The following is a 14531-nucleotide window of genomic DNA, read 5'->3' on the forward strand; positions in this document are numbered from 1 at the left end:
AGAGTGGGAGGAGATTGGAGACAAGGTGGCAGGAGTGGGCAGGTTTGTAGGCGAGGATATGGGCAGCTAGTTTATAGTAACATAGTTTATACTGAGTCTGCAACGCTGGGAAGGTGCTGCATTGTCGGAGGTGCCGTCCTTCAAGTGAGAGGTTAAACCGATGCCCAGTGAACGTTAAAGGCATGGCACTATTCGAAAAAGAGAAGCGAGTTTCTCCTGGTGTCCTGGCCAACATTCCCCCAATGCAATTGGTCACTCACTTCATGGGTGTCTGTGGGACATTGCTGTGTGCAATTGTGCTGCCACATTTGCCTACAAATACACTGTTGCACCATTTTGCAGTACAAACTGAAGCAGTTTGAGATATGATAAGGCGCTACACCAAATGAAAGTATTATTGTTGTTACAATAATACATATAACAGACCCACATCTGCCCTTGACTTTTTTTAAAAAAATCCGATCTTTATTGTTTTACTGTTTTCACTTGGTGTACAAATAAATCACTGATCAAAAAAAGCATATGACAACAATATGTGGAATGACTCATTCGGGTGAGCAATGTCTGATGGCTTCTGGTCCTGAGTATTGCAAAACAAGTCCCATTTCTGAGGACAACGTGGAATCATGTGACGTGATACCCAATTCCTTTACAGTTGGACAATCTTACTAAGGAGCCACATCTTCCCCCCCTCCCTCTCCCATCCCGCACCCCCTACACCCCCCACCCCCTTGCACACACTGGTTCCATGTCAGCTTCTATACGTACTGAACTGAGCCACAATAGTCAAAACCCTGGCATTCCTAGTGAATAGCTACTCATTTTAAAATTCTTTCGATTATACTATTAAGGCATTCATTAAAGGATACAAGTTTCCTGTTAAAAGAAATGGGCGCCATCTCCCTAACTCCCTCCCACTCTCTCCCTCTCCCTCCCTTTCTCGTTTCCTCTCTCTCCCTCCCTCCTCCTCCCTCGCTCCGCCCTCCCTCTCCATCCCTCGTTCACCCTTTCTCCATCCCTCTCCTTCATCAAGGAGATCACAAGTAACCTATCCCTTGTCAATTCTCGTTGCTCATGTCAGCCAGTAACCGAATGTGTTTTCCGCTTTTCACCTTCTCCCTGAGTTTCACAAGCTTGTATCTGCGAGACTTCAGGTGAAAGGGCAGAGGGATCCTGTCCAGGTTCTTGATGTTGGGGAAGCTGGTGATGAGGGACATCTTGTTGATGAGGGACTGAATCTTTATCTTACTCTTCTCCAGGTACAGTTGGGTCTCTGTCACCCAGGTGTTGTTTGGGAAGTTACTGAAGCTTTCATTCAACTGGTAAGGAGGGAAACAAGGTAACATTTAACTTGGGTAAGAAACAGTCTAAATATTACAGGGTAGAAATAATAATAATAATCCTTGCATTTGATATAGTGCCTTATCGAGTCATTGAGACGCTCAAAGAGCTTCAGTGGATTGATTGTATATTTTGTAGGCAAAATGCGGCAGCAATTGCACACAGAAGTATCCCACAAACAGCCATGGATTGAGTGACCATTTTTGGGGGGATTATTACCTTAAAAAGGGATCCACCAAGCAACTAACAACTGGGTTTGTAGTTACTGCTAGGTAAACAAAGGCATGTGGAGTAAGGAAACTTGGCTAAGGTTTTGTGCTGCCCACGAATCGAACCCAGGCCCTCTCGCTTGAAGGCGAGCGTGCTACTATGCTACGGGACTCCACTTAGATCCAAAGTTGCCTGTTTCTTCCAAGCATACGACACTTACTATATGTAATTTTTCAAAGTACTCATATACGATATCCCCAAGTAATCTAACAGAAATCTATCTAATTTGCAATTGAAAGAATCAACACTTTCTGCTTCCACTGTCTCCCTAAGGAGCCTGTTCCATAGATTTACCAGTCGCTCACTGAAATAGTGTTTCTGCAGATTTGTTTTGGATGTACCTCCCTTCATTCACAGGCTGTGTCCTCTGGTTCTACTGTTCTGGACAAGGTAAAACAACTTATCATGGTCTACATTATCTAGATCCATTAGAATCTTAAAAACACAAATCATATCACCTCTCAACCTTCTCTTTCGCTACATGAACATGCCCAGTGTATTAATATTGTATTTTATCATACTTATTATTTCTATAATACACAAAACTCCTGATAATTCGACTCTGGCTTAACTTGTCACTACCTCTTAAGTCACCATTACTGTCAAATATCCTGGCTGCATTTATTTATATATTTATACATACACCTAACTTGCTGCTCCAGATAACTCGTCGCTGAGCCCTTTTCCTTCAGAGTGATGAATTATCAGGAATTTACTGTATTCCTTATTTGTTATATTTTTCTAATTTCTCTGCACTATTGTTCCATGGTTGTTATGTTTGCAGTACCTCGAGCTTGATTCCCACATTGAGCTTCATTTGTTTGCCCTTGGCCAGGAAAGTGATGTGAATGTGATCTTGGGCCGAAATCCTGATGCCAATGTTCTCATTGAGGGACAGGAAGATGGGTTTCATGGGCGCGAAGAGGCTGGGTGAGTTGGGGTCTCTCCACCACCAACGGAACACTTGAGCTCCTTTCTCATTGAGGTACAGGCCTCCCATGCAGGTGATACTGATCCTGCACACAATGACGGCATAGTGGACATGAACAGACATATCCAACCACACAACACATCCAACCACACAACAGAACTTTTTCCTGCAGAAAAGACTTGAGGACCTTTCATCAACAACAACAAATTACATTTGTATAGCACCTTTCAAGTCGGGATGATGTCCCAAGGTGCTGGACAGTCAGGGATTTGAACCCAAACTAGGGGTTGGAATCAGGAGGCTTGGAGGGCTGGGAGGGTGGGGGTAGGAAGGTGACCGATGGTGGGGTGTGCAGAGCGGGGGACGTGGAGCAGGCTGGAGCCCCCTGAGTGGAGGGAGCGGACAGGTCAGTATGGAGCTAACAGGTCATTCATAGAATCACAGCACAGAGGAGGCCATTCAGCCCACTTCCACTCCTCCACATACCCTTTAATTCCATCAGAATCACTTTAACAAGAATCTATGGACTTTCCTCAACTATGATTTGCAACACAAAATGGTTTCTGACTCCCTTTAATTCTTATGATCATCATAAATTTGTACCCTTCAATAACACATTTACTGACCAATGGAAATACTGTATTACTATTCACAATGTCATAAAGCTTCATAATATCGAAACCCTCTATCAGGTCACCAATTAATTTCATTTCCACTGAGAAAACAGCCCTAATTTTTCAACTGCCTCTTGTTAACTGAAACCTCTGGTAATATCCCACAGACTCTGCTCCTTTTATATTGCTTTTTATGACTAACTAGTAACGAACTGGGCTCCTTCAAGCTGAACCGGCTCCAAGGTGCCATGCTTGGCAGCAGAATGTCACAATCGAGCCAGTGCTCTGATGGTCTCCAGTCTAATTCCTACACCAGACAGGTCCCCAGTTTTCCAGGGCACCGCTGAAGACAGCACATCTCAACAGGGCTTATCAGCCGGACTTGGAAGGGCAGATCAGTCACTGGGGGCAAGGAATCATCCTACGGAGCTCCTGTTAACTCTGCAAGCACGAGCCCTAACAGGTAGGGTGGTCCTAGCTGGACAAACAGTGAGAAAGCTTGCCAGACAGCAATATCAATGGCAAGCTATGCGGTTTTATCTGGCTAAACTCCACTCACACTCTGAGTCCCAGGCCAACCATAAAGCTTTTGGGGATAAGGCAAGCAGGATGTGTCCCTCTGGGAAGAGAGTATGCATTCCATCCGAGACACAGGGAAAATTCCATGTTTAGGTTGAATTTTTACTATTTTGGTTTGGATTCTCTTAAGCAAGGTAACAGATTTCCAAATGTATTGGTTTAATCAAAAAAAAACTGTTGGCTTTATATCATAATAATATTAATTCTTACATTTGATATAGTGCCTTTTATGTCACAAACACGTTTCAAAGCTCTTCACAGGATTTACTGTAAAGTGTAATGACTGTATTTTGTGGAAGAACATGGCAGCCAATTTGTGCACAGCAAAGTACCACAAACAGCCATGAAGTGAATGAATGATTTTAATGGGGAATTGTTGGCTAGGACACCAGGAGAGAGAAACTCTCTTCTCTTTTCCAATAGTAACTGGATCTTTAAAATCCACCTAGAAAAGGACAGACAGGGCCTGGATTTAATGTCTCACCTGAATCACGTTATCCCTGACAAATCAATGCTCCCCCAGCACGGTAAAGGAATGTCAGCCTAGAATATATGGGGTCAAAGTCCTGAAGTGGGGACCTACAACCTTGTTACTCAGAGGATTCTTATTGAAACCTTTTGCAAGTGGCATTTGTCTTCTTGAACGGGCGATGTGTTTGACAGCGCTTAAGTGAAAAGACAACAAATGTACCAGACATTTCCGTTGGAGTAGTAGCAGGTCCCTCTGCCAGTGGAGTCAAAGAGTCCGAGCATCGCTGGCTGTTTGGCTTTGTCCTCTTGCACTATACAGGTGTACGTCCCCTTCCGATCAAAAGAAATGATGATGGCTAAATTGCCAGACGGGTAACTGCTCATTGCTCAGGAAAGAAACTTTTACGAATTATTAATAATAATAATAATAATAATAATAGTAATCTTTGCATTTGATGCAGTCCCTCATCACGTCGTTGAGATGTCTCAAAGCGCTTCACAGAATAGATTGTAAAGTGAATTGACTGCATTTTGTGGGCAAAACGCGGCAGCCAATTGCACACAGCAATGTTCCACAAATAGTCATGGATTGAGTGACCAATTTGGGGGTAAGGATTGAGGTAAGGAAAGTTGCCTAAGGTTTCGCCCAGCCTGGGAATCAACTCCAGGTAATCTCGCTTGCAAGGCGAGCACGCTAACAACTACACTATTGGACTCCACGTGGATTAAAACTGGAATCCGACAAGCATGGGATTTAAATATGCATGAGGCTAGAGCAATCCTCCAGATACATCTGGTGTCACCCAAACTGTGTGGAAAGGATACTGTACCTGAGCCGTGCCATCTGGAAACGTAATGAAGAACACCTCTCCGCTGCTGTAGAACTTCTTGGTGAAAATGGGCGCGAAATCCTTTGCAAGAGATTGAATGAAACATGAGGCAATAAGATGTCACTGATTAATGATGGAAGTGATCAATAAGAGAGATAGAGATAGAGTTAGCAGAAAGTACAGCTGTGTACCTGGTGCCAGGTGAAGCCGGGACTTTCTGATGTGCTGAAGAACTGATACCATTCTTCAATCTCTTCCTCCTCCTCAGTGGTTTCAACGAGTGCTTTCAATTCATTTGAAAAGTGATAAGGAATTACGTTCAATTTCTTCGCTGTTACATTGAAGGCCGGGGAGGAGGGGAGACAAACAAAACTAACTTTCAAATTGGCAAATATTTTCAAGAGAAGCGACAGTTTGCATTTGAACAGAGTCTTTCATGTAAACAATAATTCTTGAGTTCGATTAAGCCCGAATGAAACCTATCCTGGAGTCCTGTAGCTCAGTGGTTAGAGCACTCGCTTTGCAAGTGAGAGACCTGAGTTCAATTCCAGGCAGGTCAGGGCGAATCTTGCGCAAGTTTCCTTACTCCACACAGAGCCTAATAATAATCCCTCCAAAAAAACCCCCCCCAAAAAAAAATTTGGTCATTTTCAATCTACGACGCTTTATGGGACATTGCTGTGCGCAATTGGCTGCCGCGTTCGCCCACAAATATACAGTCAATTCACTTTACAGTGTGTTCTGTGAAGCGCTTTGGGACGTCCACCCGACGTGAAAAGCGCTATATCAAATGCAATGATTATTATTATCATTATTATTATATCACCTGCTCCCCGACCCTCTCTCCCCGCGCACCCCACCCAGATTCTGACCATCCAATCACCTCTTGCTGGTGGATACAGCCAACCTGTCTCTTGAAACACCATCCCACCCCCCTTCAAAACTGTCATCACCATCGCCCTCCTCAAAAATCCCACCCTCAAACCCTCCAAAACTCGGCAACTATCAGCTGACGCCACTCTGTTCCTCCTATCCGGTCCTAGGATGTGTGGTTGCCATCTGCTTTGCTCACCTCTCCCCTCCACTCCCTGCTTCAGGCCCTCCAGTCTGGCTTCTACCCTTCTCATTGGCACTGAGACAGAGTGAAAGTCACCAATGAAGTCCTCTCTCTCTGTGCGAACAGGCCACTCTATGCCTCCTTGTCCTTCTGGGCTGCTCCACTGCTTTCGCTACTATGGATCATTCTATCCTCCTCAACTACTTCCCCTCCATGGTTCTGCAACCTACACCCCTTTCAACGTGCTGCCTCCACCTTGTCTACTCTAATTGGTTCTCCCCCGCCCTTGCATCTGAGGAGAACCTCAGGCCTGTATTCTAACTCCATCCGTTTCTTCACCTACATGCTTACTGCAGAGATAGGCTCAACTTCCATATATATGTAAAAAATAATAATAATAATAATCCTTGCATTTGAAACAGCGCCTTATCATGTCATCAAGATGTCTCAAAGCGCTTCACAGTAAAGTGAATTAACTGTGTGTTTTGTGGGCATAACGCGGTAGCCAATTGCGCACAGCAGTGCATGGATTGAGTGACCACATTATTATTTTGAAGGGATTATTGCCCCCAGAAAAGCAATCCACCAATCGACTGACAAGCAGGTTCCTACTTACTGCTAGGTAAACAGAAGCATATGTGTGGCGTAAGGAAACTTCGCCCCGCCCGAGAATCGAACCCTGGTCCTCTCTCTTGCGATGCGAGTGTTAGACACTGTATAGATGACATCAAAAGCTATTTTCCTGCTTACAGTTCTTACACCAGGTCTACTGATGTTCTGGCCACCTGCCTGGATGAATACAACTTTCTGCAACTAAACATGGACAAGACGGAAGCTCCCAGTGTCCTCGCCAACAATCTCGCAGTTAATATTGGTCACTCACTTCATGGCTATTTGTGGAATGTTGCTGTGTGCAATTTGGCTGCCGTGTTTCGCCCACAAAATACATGGTCACTACATTTTATAGTAAATTCTGTGAAGCCCTTTGAGGCATCGTCCCGACGTGAAAGGCGCTGTATCAGATGCAAGGATTATTTTTTTAAATAATTATTGCATCTGGTATAGAGCCTTTCACATCAGGAGTACCTCAAAATGCTTCACAATAATCTTTGTTAGATTCTACTCAAAGTGGCAGATTGGCAGCTAAGTTATCTCGAGGGTTGGGGCTAGCTTAAGGAAAGTGAAGTAAAAGACGTGGCATGTAGATATCTCTGATACACCTTTGTCTCCAGTTATAGGATCTAAGATAACACAAGACACGTTAAAGTCACACTTACATGAATGTGTTCTCTTTTGTTGTTCTTTCACTTTTGAGTAGAACTGTTCCACCGCTCTATCCCGTAATCTGCCAACAGAAAACAACAACTAACATTTATATAGTGCCCTTTACACAGGGTAGTGTATCGGAACGCTTAGCAGTGGCGGAGCCTGATGCAGGGAGGGGGGAGGTGACCATAAGCATGGTCAAAGAGGAAGGTCTTCTGGTGTGATCTGAGAATGGGGAAGGAAGAGGCAAGGTGGAGGGTCAGAGGCAGAGAATAATAGTTTGGGGGCACAGTGGCTGAAACCATGGTCGCTGATGGTGGAGAAACTATTTCCTCTGTGGGGGAACCCAGAACAAGGGGCATAATCTTAAAATTAGAGCTAGGCCATTTAGGAGTAAAATCAGGAAGCATTTTTTCACACAAAGGGTAGTGGAAATTAAGAACTCTCTCCCCCAAAAGGCTGTGGATGTTGGATCCATTCACATTTTTAAGACTGAGGTGAATAGATTTTTGTTAGGTAGGGGGATCAAGGGATATGCGGCAAAAGTAGGTAAATGGAGCTAAGATACAGATCAGCCATGATCTAATAGAATGGCAGAACAGGCTCAAGGGGCTGAATGGCCTACTCTTGCTCCTATGTTCCTATGGCACCTAACTGGGTGGAATTTCAACAACAATTTTCATTTACATTAAACTCCTGATAACTCATCACTTCAAGGGAAAGGGGCCCAGTGACGAGTTATCAGGAGTGGTGAGTTAGGGATATGTATAAACACATAAATAAATGTGGCCGGGATATTGACAGAGTGATGACTTAAGTGCCAGTGAGAAGTTAAGTCAGGGTGGTGTTATTAGGAGTTCACTGTATACAGTGCTCTTCGTGAGGCTAGCATGTGGAGCTGTGGTTTCTGTCCTGGGAATGTCAAGGGAACGTGACCTGAGAGCTGCCTGCTCCTTGGCGTCCTGCCTCTCCAGTAAGGTGCTGAATGGAAGGTGAGGTCCCACCGCGATCTTCTCATGAACCGTCTTTGAGGTGATCATCGTTTGCTCCTCCTGCACAACGAAGCTGAAGATGTCCTCGTATTGGGGGCAGCAGAAAAGCTGCAAAATAGAAACACCCAGGTCAGTACGGGGGGGGGAGGGGGGGGGGTTTGGTGGCAAGCAGGAATCCGGAAAGGCCAGATGAAACCATTCCCCAGGCTAGATGCAGGCCTGTCCGGGCCACCCGTTCTGGAGAGTTTTAGGTGCACATTGGCAAGAGCCAAGGTTTGGGGGTAATGTTAACAGCTAAAAGCATAACACTGCATTATCAGAGGTGACATCCTTCACATTAGATGTTAAATTGAGGTCCCATCTGTCTAATCTAGGATAGTATTGGAAAAGAGAAGGAGCTTTTCTCAGTGTTCTGGCAGACAATCCTGCAAATAAATTGGTCATTCACTTAACAGCTGTTTTTGAAACTGAAACTGTCGAAAAACAGTAACTCCACTGGGCAGGAATCACAGGGGTGTTTCAAAATGATCAACACTTTAACAAAGCTCTCTCCTTCTTTATCCCAATCTTCAGGAAGAGAAGATTGACAGAGGCCAGAGGGCAGAGATCAGAGGGACAGAGGAATAAACACACTGCACTGGCCTCGGATGATGGCTTTGTCTTCAGCTGGTGAACTGAAGGGAAGGTTTTCATAAATTTATTGCAGAATTCACACAGATCAAAACCAGAGTTCAGCTGAGGAAGAAATCACAAAAACAACAAAGGTGAGTCTAACATGCCGCTCACTAACACACCATTCACAAACACACTGTTCACTAACACATACTGTTTATTAATACCCACTGTTCACTAACAGACATCCTAATGCTTGCCATACACTAACCTACGCTGTTTAAGCGCTGTGGGATACTACCCTGTGTGGGGGGCGCTATATAAATGCAAGTTGTTGTTGATCAATGACCTGCTCCTTTCACTAATGCTCACTCGCACACACCTATCACTATTACACACATGCTGCTCACTTCTGTAGTGCAGTCACTACCTTTACTGTGAAGCGCTTTGAGACATCCTCCCAAATGTAAGGATTATTATTAAAGTGTCATGCTCTGTGTGTGCACCAGGCGGTGCTGCACTCACTGCGTACTGCCTTGTGTTGTCAAATTCTGACAGTAATTTGTGGTAGTCCAAATGCGTTTTAGAATCCTTAATCTGTCTCTTCAAAAACTCCTGCATCTGAGGACATGACGGAAGATTTTTTTGTTATTAACAATTTAATTAAAATGTTGTCATTCTTACCCCCTTTGTTATTGTGCCAGCTCGGTTCAGTGGTAGCGTTCTGAGTCAGAAGGTTGTGGGGTCAAGACCCCAGTCGGGACTTTGAACTCATATAGTGTAAGCTGATGCTCCAATGCAATGTTAAGGGTGTGCTGCATTGCCAGAGGTGCGTCCTTCAGATAACATGTTAAACCAAGGTCCCGTTTGCCTGTTCAGGTGGACCTTAAAGATTGTTAAAGATCCCATAGCACTATTCAAAAAGAGAAGGGACTTTCTGTCTCCTGGCTAACAATCCCCCAAATAATTTGCTTTATGGCTGTTTGTGGGACACTACTGGGCGCAGATTGCTTGCCTCGTTTCACAAACACGCTGAAGTGCATTGAGACATCCTCCTGACGTGAAAGGCGCTGTATCAAAGGATTATTATAGCCTGATCTTGAAGTCTGGTGTAGTGTAACTCAGTTTGTCAGTGCTGCAGACATACGTAACCTATTTATTACTAAGTACCTCTGGAGGAATGATTTTGAACATGCTGGAGTTCTCTCTAGATTCTGGCTTGTACGCAATGATGGTGGGGAGCCCGACTTTGGCAGTGGTGAATAGCGATGGACTGAATGGTTTGGATTTCAGCTGGATAAAAGAGACAAGAGATATCAGTAGCATGGAGAGCAAAGTTGAAAGTCACCTACAAAACCAAACAAAGACATCCTCATGCTCGCTCTTGTTAACTGCTTCCTCTCCAAAACCCCAACGTTAACTGTGAGGCAAAGTTTACAGTGTTTGCAAACAATCACCAGCGTTAAGTGGCTGCCCAGGAGACAGGCTCCCTCTGGCAGCTGGGTTCTGCTGCTCACACCCACCCTCCACGGTGTTGCTTTGTGACAAGCTGCTGCTTTAGGTTGTAAAATGTAATCTCTTTTTCATATTATTTTTTCTCAATATTTTGTTTGTATCAACCCTGTGCATGTCGGATGTCAAATGACCAATTAGTGACTAGTGAGTGGGTGGGAACGAGGGGAAGGGGGAATGAGATAAGGCGGGGGGGGTTGGGGGGGTCACCTTGGAGCCTAGCATGCTGAGATGAGAATGAAATGTTTGGGCAGTCACATGCAGTGGGTGCTCGGTGCTGACTGATGGGAACGAGTTTCTCAGCAAAGATTTCATACCTCAGTGTAAATAACCAAGTCCTTGTGTGCACTGCTGTCACTGCTGCCAGACCCCGAGGTATCCACATCAATGTCTGAAATCAACGCACAACAGTAAATAGCCTGTCTCTCTACCCTGGGGAGGGCCTGGTCCACTTTGAGCTGTTTAGACTCCAGCAGTTGCCCCAACACACACTCTGGGGTCCCCAAGCTTGGCTCCTGCCAACCTACGCCTAAAATTCTCTGGAATTGGATAAGCAGAGTGTGTCTTTCCAGGGAGAGAGTGCGCATTCCATTCCAGACACAGGGGGATTCCTATGTACACATGGAACTCTCAGGCTGGTTTCGACAAGCAGACATACACGGTGAAGGGTTTCCAAACGGGACCCCAAAATTGGCCCACGCGTAATGCTTGCTGCTGACTTTTAACCCAGTTACTGAGTCTGTGATGCTGTCAGTCAGTCAGTCAGAAGGTGAATGTGTGTGTGTGTTGTATGGACGTACCTGATGCTGACTCATCCTCGATGCTCAAGAACTTCGGGGACGTGTGCTGAGCTTCATCGACTTTTGGTCACAAAAGATCAAAGGAGCAAAAAGTCAGTCAAGGTCTCAGATTGTTCACTCTTAAGATCAGCTTCCAGAAACGATTTATTCCAGAACATTCATATTAAACAGGTTGCACTCTCGCTTCTGAGTCACAAGATTAGCTACTGTGTTCCCCTATCCTCTGGGGGGGTGAGGGGGAGGTAGTGTTGGTGTGGAGGGTGAGCAGGGTCTCCTTGGAGCTGAACTGTGGTGGAGGTGAAGGAAGGCAGTCTTGGTGAAGGGAAAAGGAAAGGTGGGGATTGAACCAGATGCAATGGTGCTTAAGCAAGGTGATGGGTTTTAGGCACATTGGGGACTTTGAACTCACCAAAGCTAACACTCCAGTGCAGTGGTGGAAGAGCGGTGCATTGTTGCGCATGCACTGATGTCTTGATTGGAACTATTGGAAAAGAGAAAGATGTTTCTCTCTCCCGGTATCCTGACCAGCAGTCCCCTAAATAAAATCGCCCACTCACTTCATGGCTATTTGCGGGATATCTCTGTGCGCAAATTGGCTGCTGCATTTGCCTACAAAACACACACAGTCACAGCTCTTACAATTAAGCACTTTGAGATGTCTTCCTGATGCGAAAGGCATGATGTCCTGTTTGCTGTGACAGAAAGATCACTTACCATTTTCCTCAAGGGAGTACCTAATGATCCAGCTGGCTGAGGTCTGTGTGTGTTTGGTGGCAAGGGACAGGCTGGATATGCCAACCAGGGGAGAGTTGGTCCTGGTGGATAGAAGACTGATAGAACTGCTGCTGGAAGAGCCTGGCTTGACATCGAAGATGTTCCTGAGGGAAAAGTTCAGCCAATTCACTGACAGCACAGAAAGTAAATTGTTCCTGCCTTAACAACAACAAATGACATTTGTATAGCGGCCTGAACGTCCCGAGGCGCTGACTTAACATAATCCGAAATGCTGCCTTCAGATGAGATGTAAAACTGAGAACCTGTTAAGGTGTACGTTAAAGATCCCACCGCACTATTTATAAAGAGAAGGGAGTCTCTCTCTCCCGGTGTCCTGGCCAAAAAGCCCCCAAATAAAATTGGTTGCTCACTCCATGGCTGTTTGTGAGATGTTGCTATGTGCAATTGGCTGCAGAAGCGAGGTGTGAGATTGGGGCTGAGGTAAAATAAACCCTGTATAACTGTTACTCAGTGTGTAGATTCTTTCCGTCCCAGAGCCCACTAACAAGAACCTCTCCTTTAACTGGGAGAGTCAATACAGGTGACAGTATAGACTTGGATCTCAAAGTCCTGACGTGCGGCTTGAACCCATGATCTTCTGACTCAGAGGCGAGAGCGATATCGACCGAGCCAGGCTGACACCAGAGCCAAAGGCGCAATGATCAACGTGGGCCAGAATTTCGGCTGAACGTTTTCAATTGGAAGCAAGACAGCAGAGGGTTAATACCAACACGAAAACATTCAACTTAAAGGCTGGATCTGGCCTTTCGTGCCAATGACACAAATTCCCGCTGGAAGGTCCCTTCCTCCCTGTGCTCTTCCTCTTACCCCTTGTCTTGACTCTTCGCTCTTAGATTGGATGTTGACCTGCAGGCGGGGCACCTCTCCTTCTTCGCGTACCTTAATAGACTGGGAAGCCGTTTTAAACCTGGAGGTTGTGGGAGAGAAACAATGTTAGCGTTGCCGGCAAGTGACTCAGTGAGCAACAAGGGAGCTGCACACTGGATACTTCTACCAACCTTATATTCCAGTGACACACACTGTATAGCACTGAGTAGTCATGTATAGTCCATGCTGGTGTTCACAAGCCACATGAGGCTCTGCCCCTCCCAATCCCATCTCCCTATATCCCTTCCAAACCCCTCTCAGTTATGTGCAGCTTAATTGTACTCTTCTCCCCCTTTCACCTTCCTGTCTAGTTGCTGGTCTTGCTAACTGACGCTTTCTGAGATCACCCCCCAGCCCACCCTACCCCGAGCCCAGAAACCCCCCTACCCCTAAGCCCAGCAACCCCTTACCCCTAGCCCTGCACCCCCCTACCCCTAAACCCAGCAACCCCCTATCCCTAGTCCAGCACCCCCTACGCCTAGCCCTGCACCCCCCCTACCCCAAGCCCTGCACTCCCCCTACCCCTAGCCCTGCACCCCCCTACCCCTAGCCCTGCACCCCCCTACACCTGCACCCCCCTACCCCTAGCCCTGCACCCCCTACACCTGAACCCCCCTACCCCTAGCCCTGCACCCCCCTACCCCTAGCCCTGCACCCCCCTACCCCTAGCCCTGCACCCCCCTACAGCTGCAACCCCCTACCCCTAGCCCTGCACCCCCTACCCCTGCACCCCCCTACCCCTAGCCTTGCACCCCCCTACCCCTGGTCCAGCAGCCCCCTACCCCAAGTCCTGCACCCCCTACCCCTACACCCCTTACCCCTAGCCCTGCCCCCCCTACCCCTGCCCCCCCTACCCCAGCCCCCCCACCCCCCCCCCCTACCCAGCCCCCCTACCCCTACCCCCCCCTCCCAGCCCCCCCTACCCCTACCCCTGCCCCCCCTACCCCTGCCCCCCTACCCCTAGCCCAGCCCCCCCTACCCCTACCCCTGCCCCCCTACCCCTGCCCCCCTACCCCTGCCCCCTACCCCTGCCCCCCTACCCCTGCCCCCCTACCCCTACCCCTGCCCCCCTACCCCTACCCCAGCCCCCCCACCCCTAAGCCCAGCACCGACCACCTGCGTAGTCGAGATTTGCCAACACGTCGATGGTGTCTTCCCTCTCGGCGATGCCTTCATCATCGGAGACAGTTCTGCTCGTGTCCTCGTTCTCCATCCCTCACTGTGCAGTCTGGAGCCCCGACCCCGGGAGAGGGGAGAGGAGAGGGGAGGGGAGAGGAGGGGAGGGGAGGGGAGAGGGGAGGGGAGGGGAGCCGCTGCCCCCCCGACACACACTCACACCCCGGGCAGTGCCCCCCCCCACAGGGCTGTGTTGTTTGGCGTTGCTCTGGAGACAGTTACGGGGCGGATGCACTGTCAGAATGTGTTTCATAACACACAATACACCCGAGTGTGTAATAACAGACTGTAATAACAGAGGATGTAATAGCAGACTGCACACAGCGTGTAATGGACTGCACACAGCGTGTAATGGACTGCACACAGCGTGTAATGGACTGCACACAGCGTGTAATGGACTGCACACAGCGTGTAATGA

General features: G+C 47.2%; 1 protein-coding gene across 1 annotated transcript; it reads right to left on the reverse strand.

Annotated features, from left to right (window-relative positions):
• Nucleotides 1–983: 983 nt before the first annotated feature.
• Nucleotides 984–14177, reverse strand: LOC103184460 (glutamate-rich protein 6). The gene is made up of 15 exons (XM_042339228.1): nucleotides 14054–14177; nucleotides 12878–12977; nucleotides 11990–12153; nucleotides 11276–11335; nucleotides 10793–10866; nucleotides 10134–10256; nucleotides 9489–9584; nucleotides 8885–9086; nucleotides 8296–8485; nucleotides 7371–7438; nucleotides 5228–5367; nucleotides 5032–5117; nucleotides 4427–4582; nucleotides 2399–2627; nucleotides 984–1319 (listed from the first exon to the last, which is right to left on the reverse strand). The coding sequence occupies exons 1-15, from the start codon at nucleotides 14148–14150 to the stop codon at nucleotides 1059–1061; spliced, it is 2046 nt and encodes a 681-aa protein (XP_042195162.1). The 5' UTR covers nucleotides 14151–14177; the 3' UTR covers nucleotides 984–1058.
• Nucleotides 14178–14531: the final 354 nt, after the last annotated feature.

Source organism: Callorhinchus milii, unplaced genomic scaffold (genome assembly GCF_018977255.1).
Source record: "Callorhinchus milii isolate IMCB2004 unplaced genomic scaffold, IMCB_Cmil_1.0 Scaffold11, whole genome shotgun sequence".
Taxonomy (NCBI): domain Eukaryota; kingdom Metazoa; phylum Chordata; class Chondrichthyes; order Chimaeriformes; family Callorhinchidae; genus Callorhinchus; species Callorhinchus milii.